Genomic DNA, 18,901 nt, shown 5'->3' on the forward strand with positions numbered 1-18,901 from the left:
AGACCACATACAGCCCCCAAACGTATTTTTGCAGCTTGGGGATCCTCCCAATCACTTTGCCTCCTAAGAATTTTTATAGGCAATTTTAACTATTGGAAACCTACAGGAGTAGCAATTGTCCTTCAAAACAATGTCCAGCCCCTCCATCTGTTCTATCCTCTCTCCACATGGGTTTCAGGAAACCAGAAAGGTACTTTCTTCAGAGGGGTGATGGGTTCACCCAGAGTGGAATTGATCCCAGGATGTCTGGGGCTTATCCATTCTGTGCTAGAGTAACACTGAGTCCAGCGTGTGTTCTCACAGACTACCTAGGAGAAGTAGTCTTTTTCACCATAAGCCAGTTTTATAAAAGTACCATATTTTTCGCACCATAAGACACACTTTTTTCCCACAAAACAGGGGGGTGGAAAGTCTGTGCGTCTTATGGAGTGAAGAAAACAGATTATATTTTCCTGTTTTCTTCTCCTAAAAAATTGGTGCGTCTTATGGAAAGGTGTGTCTTATGGAGCGAAAAATACGGTAATTTGTCAACAGTAATCTGCCACTTTACAATGGAGGTGGGGAAAAAGAAAGCCACAAGTCACTCAGAGATTGGCGTTGAATGCTCTCCAAGATTACCTCCCATGATTTGTGTTTTAGTCTGGGCCATTATTTATGGGCTCAAATAAACTTTTCTCACCACCATTTCCTTCAGGTAATATCATCCAAGTGACCAAAGCCTGCATTGAAACAGCCACAGACTCTTCCCTTGACATTTGCCTCTCAGTCCAGAGTTGCAGCATGTAAGCAAGACAGTGCAGTTACACCGCTCCTGATGAATGTAAAATGTAAGTACAATGTTGGTTTCTTGCAGTCTGTTACAAAACATTTTGAGCTTTATTAGCATCAAATTACAATTGTTATTTTCAGACACGTGCTTTTCTGATGAGTAGGATGTCGCTACAATAGCATTGTGGAATTAGTTAATGAAATTAGTTTCATTATCATGGTGGAATTAGTTATTTGGATTAGTTAATGAGAACAGGTGAACATATAACCAAAGCCTGGAAGAGTATAGGTAAGTAAATAAGTAATTAAGTTGATGAGTAAGTTACTTTTAAAACAATACCTTCCCTAACCCCCATGCTACATGGCCACTGACTGGGGAACTTGTAACATAATAATAATATTTTTGCAAACTATAAATGTAACCGTGGCATTTTCCTCACACAGGGCTGGGCAACTGGCACAGGTGTGTGTGGGGGGCACACTAGTCCATCCTGGAAACTTAGGGGTATCAATTCTTCATTTCCCAGAATAGTTTCATTTTAAAAAATAGCTGTAATTGATTTGAGGAGATAATCAATATTGACAGTAATTTTACCTCTGCCTAACTTGGGACTGAAGCAGCAAGAATTCAATTTATTTTATTAGGCTCACCTACTTGAGTAAGAGTTTGTTTAAGCATTTTCTTCAGTTTTTATACTTTAAAAAAACTCAGACTGACAAATCATAGAACTCAATGAAAAGTGAAGCTGGAAGGGGCCTACAAGGCCATCATGTCCAACCCCCTGCTCAACGCAACAATCAAAGCATATCTGCTAGTTGGTTATCCAATTTTTTCTTGAATGCCTCCAGTGTTGGAGCATTCACCAACTCCCAGGGTAACTGGTTCCACTGTCGTACTGCTCTAACAGTTAGGAAGATTTTCCTGATATTCAACTGAAATCTGGCTTCCTTTAACTTGAGCCCATTGTTGCGTGCCCTGCACGCATAATTGAGAACAGATCTTGTCCCTCCTCTGTATGACAGCCTTTCAAATATTTGAAAAGTGCTATCATATCATCCCCAAGCCACCTTTTCTCAAGGCTAAACATGCCCAGTTCTTTCCCCCTTTCCTCGTAAGGTTTGGTTTCCAGCCCCCTGATCATCTTTGTCACCCTCCTCTGAACTTGGTCCAATTTGTTAGCATCCTTCTTAAAGTGTGGCGTCCAGAACTGGACACAATACGCAAGGTGAGGCCTAACCAGTGTTGAATAGAGGTAACAGGAGTTCTGAATTAAAAAAAACCCCAGCACTATAAAAAATGCAGGAGCCATTTTGCAAGCAGAAAAATGCGCCACTGAATATTAACAGCTGATAAAGCACAGAAAAAAGGATTCCCAAGGAGTTCTGAACAGCTAGTTTTTAAAATTGTGTATCCTAGAATCCCTCACCCATGGTGGCAGCAGTGAAATTCTGGGAGTTGTAAAAAAATCTTTTTTCAAGAACTATAGTCCTGGTTGCCACTGTAGCATCAAATGATCTGAAACAATTGAAATAACATGACTAGCCTTTGGTATTATGTACCTTGACTTCACAAGGAGAAGTTATTGTTTGTTTTGTTTCTGTCAGCAAAATATCTGAGACTAGTTCTGCATGTTTGCTTATCCATCTGACTACTTCTTAAAGCTCATATGCAATAATGCTGGAAGAGCCAGAGAGTGTGGAGAGGAGCATTTAGGATCCTCAGGATGGTGGTGGTAGGAGTAACAGAGCAACAATAAGGGTGATGACACAGCTCAAAGGTTGAGAGAAGAGAAGAGCCATTGCCAGAAGGCCACCTGCTGCTCTGTTCCATTCTGGTGACCATCTACTTCTAAAAGATTTGTCTGAAAATAATACCGGCTACCTAAGAAAGATACCTAAGGGATGCAGATGAGAGCAAGGAGGACCTCCTGGGGGGTGGCACCATGCTGTAGAGATGTCACATTCACCCTGTTGCCTGAGGAAAATGTGTCACTTTGAGAGCTCCGAAGGCAAAAAGGAAGGGAGAAAGGGTGGGAAATTCAAATTTCCAGCCCTTTCTCCCTGTCTTTTCCCCTTTGGAGCTCTCAAAGGGCTTCCTCCAATGTCGAGGGGGGGGGAAGCCCTTTGAGACCTCCGAAGGCGATGAATGGCTCCATTCACAAAAAATGGCATTGACTTGTGAACGGAGCCTCGACCTCGTTCGTAGGTCGAACCTCTGTTCACGATACCAATTTTTGCGAATGGAGCCGTTAGTAAATCAAAAAGTTCGTATGTAGGGATGATTGTAAGTCTAGGGTTGACTGTACAATCTTTCCCTTCTGAATATTTCAAATTTCATGCAGGAAATTCACTTTCATTACTCACCGTCAGTGCACAATTCACAAGACTTTTCTAATGGATTCTTTTCTTTATAAGATTGTGCCTTTTCTGATATTCGGAGTACAGTATATGGGGCAGTTGCGACAGATAGGAAGCTTCCCAAAATAGTGTAACAATTGCTGTAAGGGTTTCCCTCTAACATGGGGCTGTGTTGCGAGAAAAGTCTCAGGCAGCTGATTAGTGTATACTTTGCCACTTCTTTAGTCAGCTGTACATTTAGGGCGAAGTATTTCTCCGATTAGACTTTCTTTAAAAAGTGACTGGAGACTTACAATGCTTTATAATATTTGAGTTTATTTGTTGGGTCCATGCAGTGGCATCGTGTGGGCAGAGTCACAGGGACGATTGCCCTGGGAGCAAACTCTTAAGGTAAAGGTTCCCCTTGACATTTAGTCCAGTCATGTCCAACTCTAGGGGGCGGTACTCATTCCCATTTCCAAGCCATAGAGCCAGCGTTTGTCCACATGGCCAGCGCGACTAGACACGGAATGCCATTACCTTCACACCATGGTGGTACCTATTTATTTGCATTTTTACATGCTTTCGAACGGCTAGATTGGCAGGAGCTGGGACAGGAGATGGGAGCTCACTCCGTCATGTGGATTCGATCTTACAACTGCTGGTCTTCCAACCTTGCAGCATAGAGGCTTCTGCGGTTTAACCTGCAGCACCACCACATCCCTCGCAGCACCACCATGTCCCTAAAAACTCTTAGGGGCACAAAACTTCAGGCGTGCCACAGAGTTTTTGGGCAAGGTGGAGTGCACAGTGCGTGAAAAAAATTGCCTCCCCTCCCCTCGCCTCTTCTGGCTGCAGCTGGCTTGCTCACTCCTTTTCCCCCTCTGGGCTGGCGGCCATGTTGGGTGTTGATGAGGGCTGAGTGGACCTGCCTCCTTGGAGAGGGTGGCCCAGAAAGTGAATGGCAGCCTGGTATAACAAAGTGGGTGGGCAGAACCCAAAGAGGGGGTGATGTGGGGAGGGGGCTCCACTGACATCAAACCCTCTCCCCTGCTGCTTCCCAAGGTGACCTTGAGGGGGCATAATACTTGCCCTGTCTGAGGTGCTGGCAACCCATGCTATGCCACTGGATCCATGTAGAAGCACAGCTTAAATACTCTTAACAGGCAGCTCAACCTACTGCCCATATCAGACATCCAGAGAGATTCAGCCAACACTCTGAAAAGTTGAAGCTTGCAGAATCCAAATTAGACCAGAACTAAATGAGATGCCAGTTTTGCATATAGAAGGTGATAAAAACATTTTCTCTCCACAGACACAATACTCCATAGCTGCCTGAGAAATATCATGCTAGAGTAAACAACTGAATTTAACTTTTCAAAGGAACCTCTCTTTTAACAACAGGCTCACTGTGATGCCTGTTTTGGTCCCCTATTTTGTCTCACATAATCTGCTAATTTTAATTAGGAAGTCTCTTAATACATCTCTTTATTTAATCTTATCATCTTTTGTATTATACTTAAAACATTATTTTTAGTTTTATAACAAAAAAATTACACTCAGTTATTTAGGGAATGTATATTTACAGTGAACCATGGGAATATGATAAATAGATGCACATCTGTCACTCCTCAAAATATGCAACTCAGTGTTTTTAAAAGCAGCATGAATGAAATTATGATCATTAGAAAAGTTGAAAATAAAAGAATGAATTGATCCATGACGTTTCTGAATAGCATAGGTGGTATTATCTAATAACACTCAAAGTAGTTTTTCTCCAAACAGAATTTTTTTTCTATCAGACTAACAGTGTCTTTTCTTTTTCTATGTGCATATATATGCTCTACAAAGGGTGCTATGGACAGAAATCTATTTTAGCTATTTTAGGAGGGGGATTTGTAACATTTTGTATGCATGTACTTAAGTAGAGCTTGTGCCAAGGCAGAGATGGATAACATTGCTTTTTTAGTGGGAGGCCGCAGCTCCCAAAATGCCTGTGTAATTCTGGGAGTTGTGGTTTTAAAAAAAATCAACATCTGTCATCTCTCTGCTGGGCTTCCTCAGCTGGGTGCCTACCAGATGTATATTGACTACCACGCCTTTCACCCTCAATCACCACCTGTTGGTACAGCTGGAGGGCACCAGGTAAGGGAAGGCTGGCCTATGCTTTCCAGTTCCTAAAATTATGGGTGCCTTTGTATTTATGGATTCCCTTCCCCCCTTCCTTTCCTTTTAACATGTAGATTTATGAGGAATCAAAGATGAATTTGGAGCAGGAGAGGCCTTTTGTCTGCAGTGCCCCAGGCTGCTCACAGGTGAGTTGAATCAGGAGAAATACAAAGCCAGTCAAGCTGTAGCATAATATCTCCCAGTTTGTGAGCATGTATCTAATACAACCTTATGATTTTATTATAGGATTCTTTAAAAGCTGCCCCCCCAGCATGAAGTCACTGTTTCCTACTACTTAACACAAATCTGTTGCTGTTCAATGTCATAGGATGTGACTTCCAGCCCCTTTCCACTCAAGTCCTCTGGATCAAGTTAAAACCCCAGGGCAGATTTTAGAAGCATTTTAGAACAGCGAAGGAGAACCAGTCAGTTTGGGATCAAGAATATTTTAAGTGTTACGAGCCTATGCTCAATTATTAGTCCCAACCGGAGTAGACCCAGTGTGGTGCAGTGGATAGAGTAATGAACCAAGACTCGGGAGACCTTGGTTTGAATCTCCACTTTGCTATGGAAACTTACAGGAGGGTGGCACTGGTAAAATATGTTTGGATAGTAAATTTCAGGAAAGACCATTTCCTTAGACCCTTGGAGAGCTACTACCAGGCTAGATGAACAAAGAGTTTGACTTTATATAGGGCAACTTTCTCATGTTCCAGCATCTGGAGGTTAACTTTTCATCTGAGAGTTGGTTCATCCATTTTTTTGTAACTGTAGTAGACACACGGACAGATAGACGTTCTACAATCTTATAATGTCCTCTTAGGTTTTAAATAGATTCAGTCCAATTGGGCATCCCAGGATTTGCTGTTCTGAGAAACTAGGTTGGCTTGCTCCCTCTTGTCGTTCAATTTCAAAGACCTTCCCTTTCAGACTGGCTTTTAAACAATACGTAGAAGTCTTGGAAATGGGCATGAACTGCTGGTTCAGTGTTTTGGACTGGTTCATTTACCACCGCACCAGGTGTTCAGCAGTTTGGCGTCCCACCCCCTCTGGTGTGCACCTGGCTTCCCTGACCTGCCTCCTCTGGCTGCTGCTTCTGAGTGTGCACCTGCCAAAGGAGGAGGGGCATCAAACCACCAAATACCAGTTGTGGTGCCAAACTAACTGGGATGAACCAATGAATCAGTGGTCCATGCCCACCTCTACTCAGGAATGCTGTATTTATTGAATTTAGAGATTTTGAAATGTTTTAAACAATGATTTTGAAATTATTTTTATTTCCGATGTTCATATTGACAAATGTTTATTTGTTTTTAGCATAGTTTTTTTTAAAAAGAGTGATTACTGACATCCTCAGACATAGTCCCCAATCTTTATTTTCTTCCATGTTTGCCAACAGCGTTTTCCGACAGAAGACCATCTGATGATTCACAGACACAAACATGAAATGACTTTGAAGTTTCCTTCGCTGAAAACAGACAACATGCTATCAGGTAAGACAACAGAGGTAAAATAATAATAATAATAAATAAACTCAGCTCGAGTTTTGTCACAGAGAACCCAGACTTGTGATAGCTCGTTGTACCATTCTGCTGCTTTTACAGCCATTCAGTGTTAAGCAGTTCCACCTGCACCCCTCAGAATCTATAATTTGCTTTTATGACCACTATGACCAGACCTTTAAATTGGTGTGTTGAATCACCAACCATGACATCAAGAGAGCAGAGGGAGGGAGAATGGAGAAGATATTAAAGGTTAGAGAGCTCCTAACAATCAAGCAGAAGAACAAAGGTGGAAATGGGTAGTACACAGCTCTAAGTTTGCAAGAGCTGAGCAGGAAGGACTGTTAAGGACAGGACATTTTGGAGGTCTCTCACTCATAATTGGAGGCAGTTTGATGGCATGTAGCAACAAAATTTAGGTGCACTCACTTGGTCAGCCACTCATTTATACGGGTTCGAGAAAACTTCAGAAAAGTGGTAACACTACTCTTCCCATTATACCCAATTCATATTTTTAATGCGCGTCTGGGGAAACTGGTCCTAAAGTTAAGAGTAGCTGGCCAGATAGCTCAGTGAGTTAAGTATCTGACTGCGGAGCCAGAAGTTGGGAGTTCAGTTCCCCAATGTACCTCCAAGGAAAAGAGTCAACCTGTGTGGCCTTGGGTAAGCTGCACAATCTCAGGGCACACTCACCCCCGAACAAGTGAATGGTAACCCACTTCTGAGTATTTTCTACCTGGAAAACCCTGAAAAAGGTTTCCGTGTCAGAATTGTCCGGATGGCACAGTTATTATAATTATTAAAGTTAAGTGAAATTAACAGGAGCAAAAGTATTGGGCCCATCTCTGTACAGTTTGATTATATCATGGTCAGTTATGTGTAGTTTATTGCCAATGCTTGTTTAACAAAGCAGAGGTGTCAAGAGTTGCTTTTCTGGACTACAAGTTGCAGAATATCCCAGCCAGCGTGGACATTTCCAGGTGACTTACTTGTTGTTGCCTTGAGAAATGCACTGTGGATTTTTGCATTTTATAATACAAAAAGAATGGAACTCATATTTACCTCATAAACAGTAACCACTGGCAACACTCTTCCCCCAGAGATTTTCTTCTAGATATTGGCCCCACCTCACTATCTTTGAGCGAGTTTTCACCCATCCCCTGAATGTGGTTAACAGTGACTTGGCCAAATGCTCAGCCCAGCTCTAGTGATATTTTAATGCTCAAGATGAAAGATGAATCCAGTAAATAATCAAGCAGAAACCCATAGGCTTCACTTCTGTCTGTATATACATACAAAAAAAGTTTGTTTTGGAGACAGACATGCAAGATGTCATGAGCTATAATGGCTCACATTCATCACCAGAGGCTGTTTGGGAGGAATGTGTATGTTACTGTGCTGGTGATGCTGCCTCTTTAAGTTGTTCTCCTAGGTTCTCAACTGAGAAACAAACACTGTACCTTGAAGAGAAGGTCCTGTTGTTGTTTCTCTTTTACCTCTTGCCATAAAGTTCTGGGCAATTCTTTTGTGTCTCTGTTTGCAACAAATGAGGAACTATTTGGGGTATTCACCCCATATAGTTAAGAATGGTAATGTGGGGGGCAGGGAATGGAGCAGCACTCAGCGCTGTTGCCTTCCTTGTGGATTTTCCATCACCACCTTCTGAGTGGGATATTCCATGAATATCTGTCAGAAGCGAAACTGTTGTACACATATAAACTTTACCTCATAATGCAAAGTATGTGGGTTTCACCTATCCAAGTGCAAGGGATTCCCTTCACAGATTCTTCTTCAATGTGTGAAGATTGGGACCAACTGAGATACAATTGTAGTAGAAAGCTAGTGGACAGAGTCCTGTTGTTCCTCACATCATTCTTAATCATATCAGTGAATTTCTGAATAGCAACCAGGTAATAAGACATTTAGGTTTGTAGGTTCCAAAGCTTCTTCTACTATTAGCTTCTGCTTGTATTCAGCTATGGCTACTGTGTCTTTCAGTCAAATCCTCAGCCAAGGGTGTGTGGTCAGATCACTTGCAATGTTAAACTATGGCTTCCAGGTAGACTAATAGTGCCAAAGATGGTTTGTCGTCCATGGTCCCTGCTCTGCTGAAATAATTTAAGAAGAATTATGAATGTTCTCTTCTAAATCAGAAATGGCCATGGGTGTTCTCTGAGGAACTGGATATATTCTAACCTCTCAAAAGGACATCTGAGAACATTTTGCCTAGTTCCGTAGACACTTGTAAGGTGGTGGGAAGCTTCACTAGTCAAAGGGAAAGCTTGGAACAGAATATCCTTAAAATATTCTGAATGACTGTTGATACTGTAGACAGTATGTCATCTTTGAGGCATGTCACTGGCTTTCAAAAAAATCATCAACACCCAGAGAGTAATGTAGCAGAGTTTTGGAAATAGTCTGCAGAAGGTTAAATATTTTTTACATACTCTAAAAAATTTCTGTAGGGGTGTGTGCGGTCTCCAGAACCTACTCCATATCCATATAAGGGTGCACAGATTGGAGTGTGACCCACCCTGTGCCCTGTTGGTGACATTCTGACCTCATCCTTCTCTAGGTCCATAATGGTGTTTATGTAGTTCTGAATCCCAGTGAAAAACTCTGTTCTGGTGCTTGAGGAAATGCAAAAAACAAAAAAACAAAAAACAAAAAAACTATGCCTTGGGTTAGGAGAGAAATTATACTACACTATCAGTTTTGGGGACATGGTAGATCTTAAATTTTTAAAAAGAGACACGTAGGAGGATTTTACGTCTGTTCACAGGGACCATTCTGATAAAGATGCAAAGGCCAGCAGTTAGGGGTTAGTAATTTGTATTACCATACCATCCAGCAAGAAGAAGAAAGGTCTGGAGGGAAGGGAGAGAAAGAGACCTTAGCTCACTAATTGTGACCTCAGCATTCAAAACCCATATAAGAACAATGCAGGCATTCATCCATAGTAACGTACATACTCTGTCCTAACAGGGTACAGTTAGGGAACTGCGCTAGATAAGAAAGAGAAAATATAGAAAATTCTAGAATGCAGATCCAAGCCAGTAATGATGACCTAGGTCTTTCACTTTGTTTTGTAGCTATGTGAAAGAGCTGGGTGAGTGTCTGCAAAGAGATATACAGTGACCTGTCAACCTCAACCAGACCCTTCCCCACAATTTTCGTGGTTAGAATGCCCAAGAGAGATCTTGGGTTTTTATAGGGAGAGGATTCAGCTGTCACTCTCCTTTTTTGGTGCCAGCTGAATCTTCTGTACATTGTGGATGACTCTGAATCTCCTTTCCAGACTGAACACAAAGCAGCAGTGAAGGAGCTGCTCTGATCCATGGGTGACATCCATGGGTGACTAAAGCTGATTGCCCTTACCTGTTGTAGCTCCCATATCTCACAAATGGCAGCATTAGATCTGGTCTGTTTTCTAGCCTGTGTCATTGTAGGCTTGCTTATTTACAACCCAGTACTGTATATACTTTTACACCCTTTAGTGCCGTCTTCCCTTGCTTCTTCCTCTTGTTTTGTTTGAAGCAGCTTCCTCCCTTCACCTAGATAGCACAGTTGTAAAAAGACTGGTTTACATCGGACAAAAGTAAAGGTGAATTACATACTCTACATCTGCCTTCTGGGAAGTGATTCAGATTGTTCATTACTTTAGACAATCAGTGTGAAGGAAATGCTGTCAGTGTATTGCCAGATTGCTACAGGTGACCACACCCCATCAGAAGGCGGAAATGCAATTGTGCAAACTATCGGTGTTTAATGCATTTATCCCATAGGGCACCTGTTCTATGCAGTGCTTAATGAGGTACTTTCAAATGACTGAGAAACACAGTGGCGCAGTGGTTAAAACGCTGTACTGCAGCAAAAACTGTGCTCACGACCAGGGGTTCAAATCGCAGGTAGCCGGCTCAAGGTTGACTCAGCCTTCCATCCTTCCGAGGTCGGTAAAATGAGTACCCAGCTTGCTGGGGGGGCAATGTGTAGCCTGTATAATTAAAGTTGTAAACCGCCCGGAGAGTGCTTGTAGCGCTATGGGGCGGTATATAAGTCCAATAAATAAAATAAAATAAAATAAATAAAATATGAGCTGTCCATTGGATGCAAAAGAAAATTCTAGAGACCTGTCAATCTTTTATTGCTGATAACAGCGGCTTCTGTCCTGAGTGTGCTACTCTGATGAGACACTCTATATATCGGCCAAAATCAAGTATCTCCAACACAAGGCAAGCAGCGTTTTTCACAGTTTTAAAATATTATAAAGCAAATTTTGCATGATTTTTAAATTTTGGCCATTTCAGAAGACAATTTTTGGATGTCATCAAATTTCAAATATGTAGCATTTGTCACTGCTCAGCTAGTTTCTGAAAAGTGTAAGTATTGATGTTTTGAAGACAATAACGTGACATTTCATGTTGCTACATTTAATATGTTTATATCTTGTTTTTACTCTAAGTACTTTACATCCAGGATAATTGGAACTGCTGAATGGAAACAAAATTAGGAGAATTTTCTTCTGCCAAAGATATTTGAATTCGGAGAATTTGCTTGAGGGTAGTTTTTCAAAACGGATTCCAAGTTCATCGCTAATCTTGATGATTAGTCATGAAACAAAACATTGTGAGTGATCAGTAGGCTCAGCCTGCAGGATTGGATAAAGGCCAAACTGGAACTCCTCAGGTCTTGGATGTGAACAGCATTATCCACTCAGAGAGAGATCCGGAAATTCTGTTCACCATTTCCCACAGCAGCTGGGTCCTCAATCACTCTCAGATTTAAAATATGATGGCAACAGGTGGTGGTATGAAACCTACCTAACACCTGACATTCTGTCCCTGCATTCTTGGAATGTAGGCTGCTATCCTAAACCCAATCACAGAGATGAAGTACCATTAAGCTCTATAGGGCCTGCCTCCAAATAAATCTAAATTGTTTCGACTTATGCTGCACTTATTTAGATTGTATGTTGCAAAAGTGAGTTCCAAGCAAAGAATATGCTCTATAGTGCTAACTCTGCTGCCTCAGCAAGTAAATTTAGGGGGGAAACTTAGTGGTACCAGCTCAATCTAGTTGAAGAGCACATTTGCTACCCTATGGTTTAGGTTGCATGATTCCTTCCCTCCACCTTCACATTTTAATAGTTTCTTTTTCTTCTGATAGAGAGATGCTGAAGCTGTTTCATCAGCCACCTAGCCCCTCAGGAAATCTAAATTCCTTAAAGTTAGATGGTTTATTCTGAGATTTCATAATGAAATATAGAAATGATATATGAGAGGGAGAGGCTTTCCCCTTTAGACATGCTTTCTGCTTAGATATTCGTCTCTCTCTCTCTCTCTCCCTCCCCTCCTTTTTTGTTTTTTCATGTCAGCTGCAGAGAGTCGTAGCCAGTGTAGCCCCTTGGCAAACCCAGGTGTGGTTTTCTTCAAGGCAGATAAATTCCTTTATCTACCCTTTTCTCTTTCCCATATGTCAGATGTTAGCAGACAGTAGTGTCTCTTCCATCACAAATTCTCCATGTTATACGAATTTGAAAGAGCTGCTTTTAGAAGGGAAAAGCAAGAAATCAGGCTCCTACAAAAATCAGAGAAAAGCAGTTTCAAAGAGTTCAAAGAGAAAATGCCTCTCTTTATAATAACTGTGGTCTTCTTCAGTGATCAAACAAATGATACTTCCATATCATGATACAACCTTCCCCAGAGTGGCTCACTCCAGATGTGTTGAACTACAAATCCCATCACCTCCATCCACAAGGCACAAAGTTGGGGGAAGATTGCTGCACAGCCATAGCAGCCTTGGTTGCAACATCTGCAAATACCACATGGTTTGCCCTGATTACATGATGAATGAGTGTATCTGCACAACGCAGTTCTAGCAATTTGATTCTTCACTATCTGCCCTGAGTCCATTTTATGTAATCCTGGTTTGGTGTGGCATTTGGGACTTTTTGCTGTACTTCAGGAAAATGCATCTGGAACTCTTTGTCAGCACCCTCCCAAACTGCATATCTAAGGATTCCATAAGGATGGAGCCACAACACTTAAAATGATCTCAAACTGCTGTAGCAATGCAGTGAAGATACACCCTACATTTCTTTACATTCCGTCCTACTTAGATTGAGAGCCAGTTCCCATACAGTATTGCTAGTCTCAGGGCTCAGTGTCCTCAGACCTGGATCTTTGCTTTCATCTGAAATTTTCACATGAAACCAATTGTAAGTAAAGATCTCTTCAAGCCCCTTCTTCCTGCCGGGAATAGCAACTGCAGTTTTGACACAGGACTTCCTTTTAGGCCACCCTTTGCACCAAGAGATACTCCTCTTTCAGGCTAATGGTTCAGGGGCTATATGCCACTGAAGCCAAAAAAGTTGAAGTTGTGTCCAGAAAGAAAAGTGAACATGGCCGCTACACACACGTATGCACAGACACCCACAGAGGCACAGGTGCACGGACAGGCACACGTGCATGCACCTCCATCATTCTTTAATCAACAATTGAGTCAATCTGTTACACTCATATTCATGCTTGCTTGCATATACACAAGCACTGCAATTTGTAAGGCGGGAAGGGGGGAAAACCTCTCCATTTCAACCCAATGGGAGACTTTTTCTCCAGGGCCATTTGTAGATGCTAGTTTGTGCATGAATGGGTGGGTGGGTGGCTCATCCGGATCAGGACCCTGCAATATAGAAATCTGCCTTATACTGGCAGAAATTCCATTTGCATAAATTTATGCCACATAAACCAGATTATTTCATGGTGTAGTGATAGGAATATTTAATTGAAACTAATTTAGAATTTTCTACCCCTCCCTTTCAGGTTCTGAGGCTCCCCAGGTCTCCCTTTTGCCATGGTGAAGCCTTTGGGAGCTTCAGACTGGGGGGGGATAGCTGTTAATGCCCCCAGATCACCATTCGGTAACCACTGGTGATCCCAGTCCCAGCAGCAGTGATCTGGTGGCAATTTTTGCCTGTTAAAGGCTCCCCCCCCACATCCCACGGTCCTCAAAGGCTTCTCCGGAGCAACAGGAGCCATAGGGAAAATTAAAAGGGAGATAGGAAGTTTTCAATTTGTTTAAATTAAATATTACCATCACCAAATGGTGATGCCATCCAGTTCACATGGCACAATTCTGTGTAAGAGGTTTTAAGCCATTTAACTCATGGTTGGCCATTTTGACTAGCACCAGGGGCTCTCCATTTCAGGCAGGATTCTGTATTAGCCCTACCTGGAAATTCCTGGCATTCTTTTCTGATTTCCCATCCAGCTGGGCCTGAACTTGCTTAGGTTCTTAAATGAGGCAAGGTATTCATGTGAAACTGATGTGGGAAGGTGGACAACTTAACTCTCTTCATTCCTAGTATGGATCCTAGTGTGGCATATGGCCTGTGCATCTGAAATATACATTGGGGAGAACATGTTCACTTCCTGCCCAATTGCAGGCACTGGAAGCCGTATCTAGATTTGACCCCCCCAAAGGATAAGGGGGCAGGAATGTTATATTTCCTTGTCTTATATTTTAGGCCCAAGCCTGATTGTGTTTTCTGCTCCTAAACAGGTGTGGACAGTGGGCAGCCTGAGGAAGCATGTGGCCCTCCAGAAGCATTTTTATGGCTTCCAAGAGCCCTCTAACACCCCCACCCATTTTTAAACCAAAAATTATATGAGGTGGTTCCTCATGCAGGCCTCCAGGAACAGCAGCTTCCACTGTTAGGGCCCTTGAGAGAGGAATTATTTAACAACCACCATCCAACTCCCTGACTGAACAAAACAGTACAAAACATAAACCGAATTGTCTCCAAGCTCCCTTCACTGGCTGACCACTCCCTCCCCTCCTCTCTCTCTCTCATGAATACCCCACCCACACCCTTGAGTTTAGACATTTCCTTTCATTACATTGTCCTGTGTCTTCCTGTGCAGAGGAGACTGTGCGGGTGGGCTTAATATCAGGAGCAATTTAACATTATCTGATTGTAAGCTGCAGGGGCTCTGGTGGCTTGTCTAATATACAGTGGTGCTTTGCTAGACAATTGCCTCATGGGATGAAAAACCCGCAAGATGATTGGTTTTTGCGATCACTATGGTGCCTCGCAAGACTTTTTTTTCTATGATCGTGCTCTGCAATACTTTTTTTTTGAGACTGATGCTTCGCAAGACTTTTTTTTTTTAAGACTGATGCATAGGGAACCTTGCAAGACGATTTGTTCACAAGACAACGATTTTTGCGGAACAAATTAAAATCGTCTTGCGAGGCACCACTGCACAAGTAAACCAAAGTAATGAGAGCTCTTGTTGCTGTAGGGTAGCCACCAAAAAGATGAAGCCCTGCATATGGACTCGGTCCATCTTTTTGACATTTTCGTCTCCTACTGATAGCAGCCTGTAATGTGGAAATTCCTTGTTGGACACAATCCACCAGAAGTTCATTAATATCCAGTATAGGAGTGGGGAAAATGAACTATTTCTGGTGGCTCTCCCATAGCAATCACAACAGCTCCTTGTATGGGTTGGGGATCTGGGGATCTGCAGGGTTGAGAATCCATTGATTTGCAGCCTACAGCCTAAGATCCTTATCTCTCCAAACAAGGTAGCTGCAGCTTCAGAAGCCTCTGGGAGATGTAATTACTCTGCAAATCAGGGTTGCATTCACTCCCTGTTTTAGCAAACAAAGCAAAACAAAACCCCTTTGGGTCAGTTCCAGTTTTGTTAGCAGAAGCTGGTACAGTTGGTAGTAAGTCCGTGTACAATGAAGAATGGATCCTGGATCCTCCACGCTGTCTCCCTCTGGATTTTCTGCTAGAGTGTTAAGAATGTGACATCCTTCATGGCAATATGTATGATACATTATTGATGGGAGATTTCAGAAAGTGCAGCTTTATAATTGCCAGGGTTGATGAATGGAAACTTGTTTCTCATGTTGTTGGAACAGTTTTACCCATCCACACCTCTTTAAACCATATTTACCAGAAAATTAGAGAGAACATGCCCATTATAGGTGCCTTAATATGGCATTCTCCTCAGTGTAGTTCCAGTGTAAAGAAGTTCACACTTCCCAACAGGATGATTATGAACAAGAAGTAAAAACCAAGTCCATTCACTTGAAATATAGGTTCACTCAGGAGAGATACAGTTCTGTATTATGTCAGAGTTCTGTATTAGCAGCAAGGTAGGTTTGCCACATGTCAACTAATCCTTAAATCCTCTTGGCAGTGCTTAATGTTTGTGGGCATCCCTCCTTCACATTTTCTAGGACATCAATCAATCAATCAATCAATCAATCAATCAATCAATCAATCAATCAATCAATCAATCAATCAATCAATCAATCAATCAATCAATCAATCAATCCAGCTGCCCAGGACACAAACTACCTCACACATTTGAGTAATGATGTGACAATGCATGGTGAAAAGACACTTCATCAAAATAGAAAAGGAAAAGAAAGTGAGAGAGATTTGAACCTTTCTGTGAGGCGACAGGCAGCCTTTGTTTCAGCAGTCCTATTGCTCTTTTTCCTCTGGTTCTGTTATCATTGCATGGAAGTAAAACATGGCTAATATATAACTTCAGTGGAGCTCTCCAGCTGAATAAGCCAGATTCCTGTTATTAAATGTACAGCAGACTAAACAGTTTTGTAAAATATCAGGCATCTAATTACACCCTTTGGATCTCTGCTTGTCAGATATCTACAGCGTAGATTAATCACATTTGTTATGGTTTAGCTTGAAAGGCTTTGCATTTGTGAACATTTTTTTAAAAATGCTAGTTTCTGTAAGCTTTCTTTGGTGCTGCTTTTTGTTTTTACTGCTAAGCAGTACATTCATTTTTTTAAAAAAAATGTCATCTGACAAATAATATTTTAAAATCCCTCTGATAGTTTAAAAAAATCTGATGTTTAAATGAAATAAGATAATATGTTTCCTCCATCAAGTGCTTTCCAAGGCTACTGTCAAAGGTTGTCCATGCAGTTTAGAGTTGGGTTTTCTTTAGAGCAATAGATCTACAAGTCAAAGGCCATCTTGAAAAATGTTGCATGCTGTGGTTACACACATTTTGTCTTGTTTTTGAACTTATACATGTCTTATATTTGTAAGCAGCTGGGGAACTTTTCAGAAAAGACTCTGGGGTCACTGGGTCAGAATTGTGACCAAGCTACAAGCAAAATATGTTGTTTGAAAGCTCTTGGTGTATATATTTCCCATCACTTTTGAAATAAGGCCAAAAATGTTCATGCTTTTTACTAGTGTTGATGGTCATAGTAATAATAAATAGTTTAAAAAAGAATTTGTAATGTTGGTTGTTGTGGGGTTTTCAGGCTCTTTGGCCGTGTTCTGAAGGTTGTTCTTCCTGATGTTTTGCCAGTCTCTGTGGCTGGCACCTTCAGAGGACTGGAGTAGGAACTCTGTCCATGCTCTGTTTGTAATGTTCCTTGACTTTATTTATTTGTTTGTTTGTTTGTTTGTTTGTTTGTTTGTTTGTTTGTTTGTTTGTTTGTTTGATTTATATCCCGCCCATCTGGTCTGGTCGACCACTCTGGGCGGCTTCCAATAAGGTGTATACGATAAAACATAAGAATTTTACAAACAGTCCATAACACATACAATAATAAAACAAATAATAAATGAAAGAAAAAATAAAGAAACAATTAAATATTTACAGGAGGAAAGGCCTGAACATACAACCATGTTTTTAGTTGACTCTTAAAAGTGCCCAGCATAGGGGCCGCACAAATAACTGGAGGAAGGTTATTCCAGAGGCGAGGAGCCACCGCCAAGAAGGCCCAGTTTCGTGTCCTTTCCTTCCGGGCCTCCCTCAGCGTTAGGCTCCTCAGCCTCACCTCCTGGCTTGTGCAGGTGATCCGAGTAGATCTAGGTGGGAGCAGGCATCCCGCCAAGTATTGGGGTCCTAAACTGTTTAGGACCTTATATGTAAGCATTAACACTTTGAAGTCAATGCGGAAACGGATGGGCAGCCAGTGCAGCATGGCCAGAGTAGGAGAGATATGTTGGTATTTTCTCACTCCGGTAAGGAGTCTGGCCGCCGCATTCTGCACCACCTGAAGTTTCCACATCAGCTTCAAAGGGAGCCCCACGTAGAGTGCGTTACAGTAGTCTAATCTAGAGATTACGAGCGCATGTACTAAGGTAGTGAGTGCCCCCGTGTCTAGGTAAGGTCGCAGCCAGGCAATCCGCCAAAGGTGGAAAAAGATGGTGCGAACTACTGACGCCACCTGCATTTCCATGGTGAGCGTCATGTCCAGGTGTACCCCTAGGCTGCGGACCCCACTCTTCATGGCCAGGGCCACCCCCCCCCCAAACATGAGGGAGTTTCCCAAGCCACCATCCACAGGGCCACCCACCCTCAGAACTTCTGTCTTGTCTGGGTTCAGCCTCAGCCCGTTCTCCTGCATCCACTGCAGTACGGCCCCCAGGCAGCGCTGGAGGGACAGGACGGCATCACCTGCAGTTGGTGAAAAGGAGATGTAGAGCTGGGTGTCATCAGCATACTGATGACACGAGGCTCCACACCCCCTGATGACCCCACCCAGCGGCCTCATATAGATGTTAAACAGCATTGTGGAAATAGTCGAACCCTGTGGAACCCCACATTTGAGACTCCAAGGGGCCGAAATACTCTCCCCAAGCTGCACTCTCTGGGGGAGGTCCTCCAAGAAGGAACGGTACCAGCCAGAGCAAAGCCACCGATACCTAACTCAGAGAGCCTCCCCAGGAGGATACCGTGGTTAATGGTATCGAAGGCCGCCAAGATGTCGAGGAGGACCAACAAAGATATTTTAACTCCTGTCGGCCTCCCTCAACAAGTCATCGTACAGGGTGACCAGTGCCGTCTCTGTACCATGGCACGGCCTGAAGCCTGACTGAAATGGATCCAGGGCATCTGTTTCATCCAGATATGCCTGAAGCTGGTCAGCCACCACCCTCTCGACCACTTTGCTCATGAAAGAAACATTGGTGATGGGCCTATAATTGCCAGTTTCGTCCACCGCCAAATTAGATTTCTTTCTTATGGGCCTAATGAGTGTCTCCTTGAGGGCAGAGGGAAACCTGCCCTCAAGGAAAGACCCATTTATTATTGCAGTGGCCCATTCTGTTGTTATCGGCC

General features: G+C 42.5%; 1 protein-coding gene across 3 annotated transcripts in view; it reads left to right on the forward strand.

Moving 5' to 3' along the window:
• CREB5 (cAMP responsive element binding protein 5) overlaps positions 1-18,901 on the forward strand; it is a 295,391-nt gene that overhangs the window by 58,247 nt on the left and 218,243 nt on the right. For all 3 annotated transcript variants that reach the window (XM_020780492.3, XM_073003331.2, XM_020780509.3), the window contains exons 2-4: positions 695-827; positions 5,349-5,420; positions 6,674-6,767. In XM_020780492.3, the coding sequence (XP_020636151.2) occupies positions 5,367-5,420; positions 6,674-6,767 (148 nt within the window). In that variant the 5' untranslated portion in view covers positions 695-827; positions 5,349-5,366. The remainder of the gene's footprint in view (positions 1-694; positions 828-5,348; positions 5,421-6,673; positions 6,768-18,901) is intronic.

This window comes from Pogona vitticeps, chromosome 6, assembly GCF_051106095.1.
Source record: "Pogona vitticeps strain Pit_001003342236 chromosome 6, PviZW2.1, whole genome shotgun sequence".
Classification (NCBI taxonomy): Eukaryota; Metazoa; Chordata; class Lepidosauria; order Squamata; family Agamidae; genus Pogona; species Pogona vitticeps.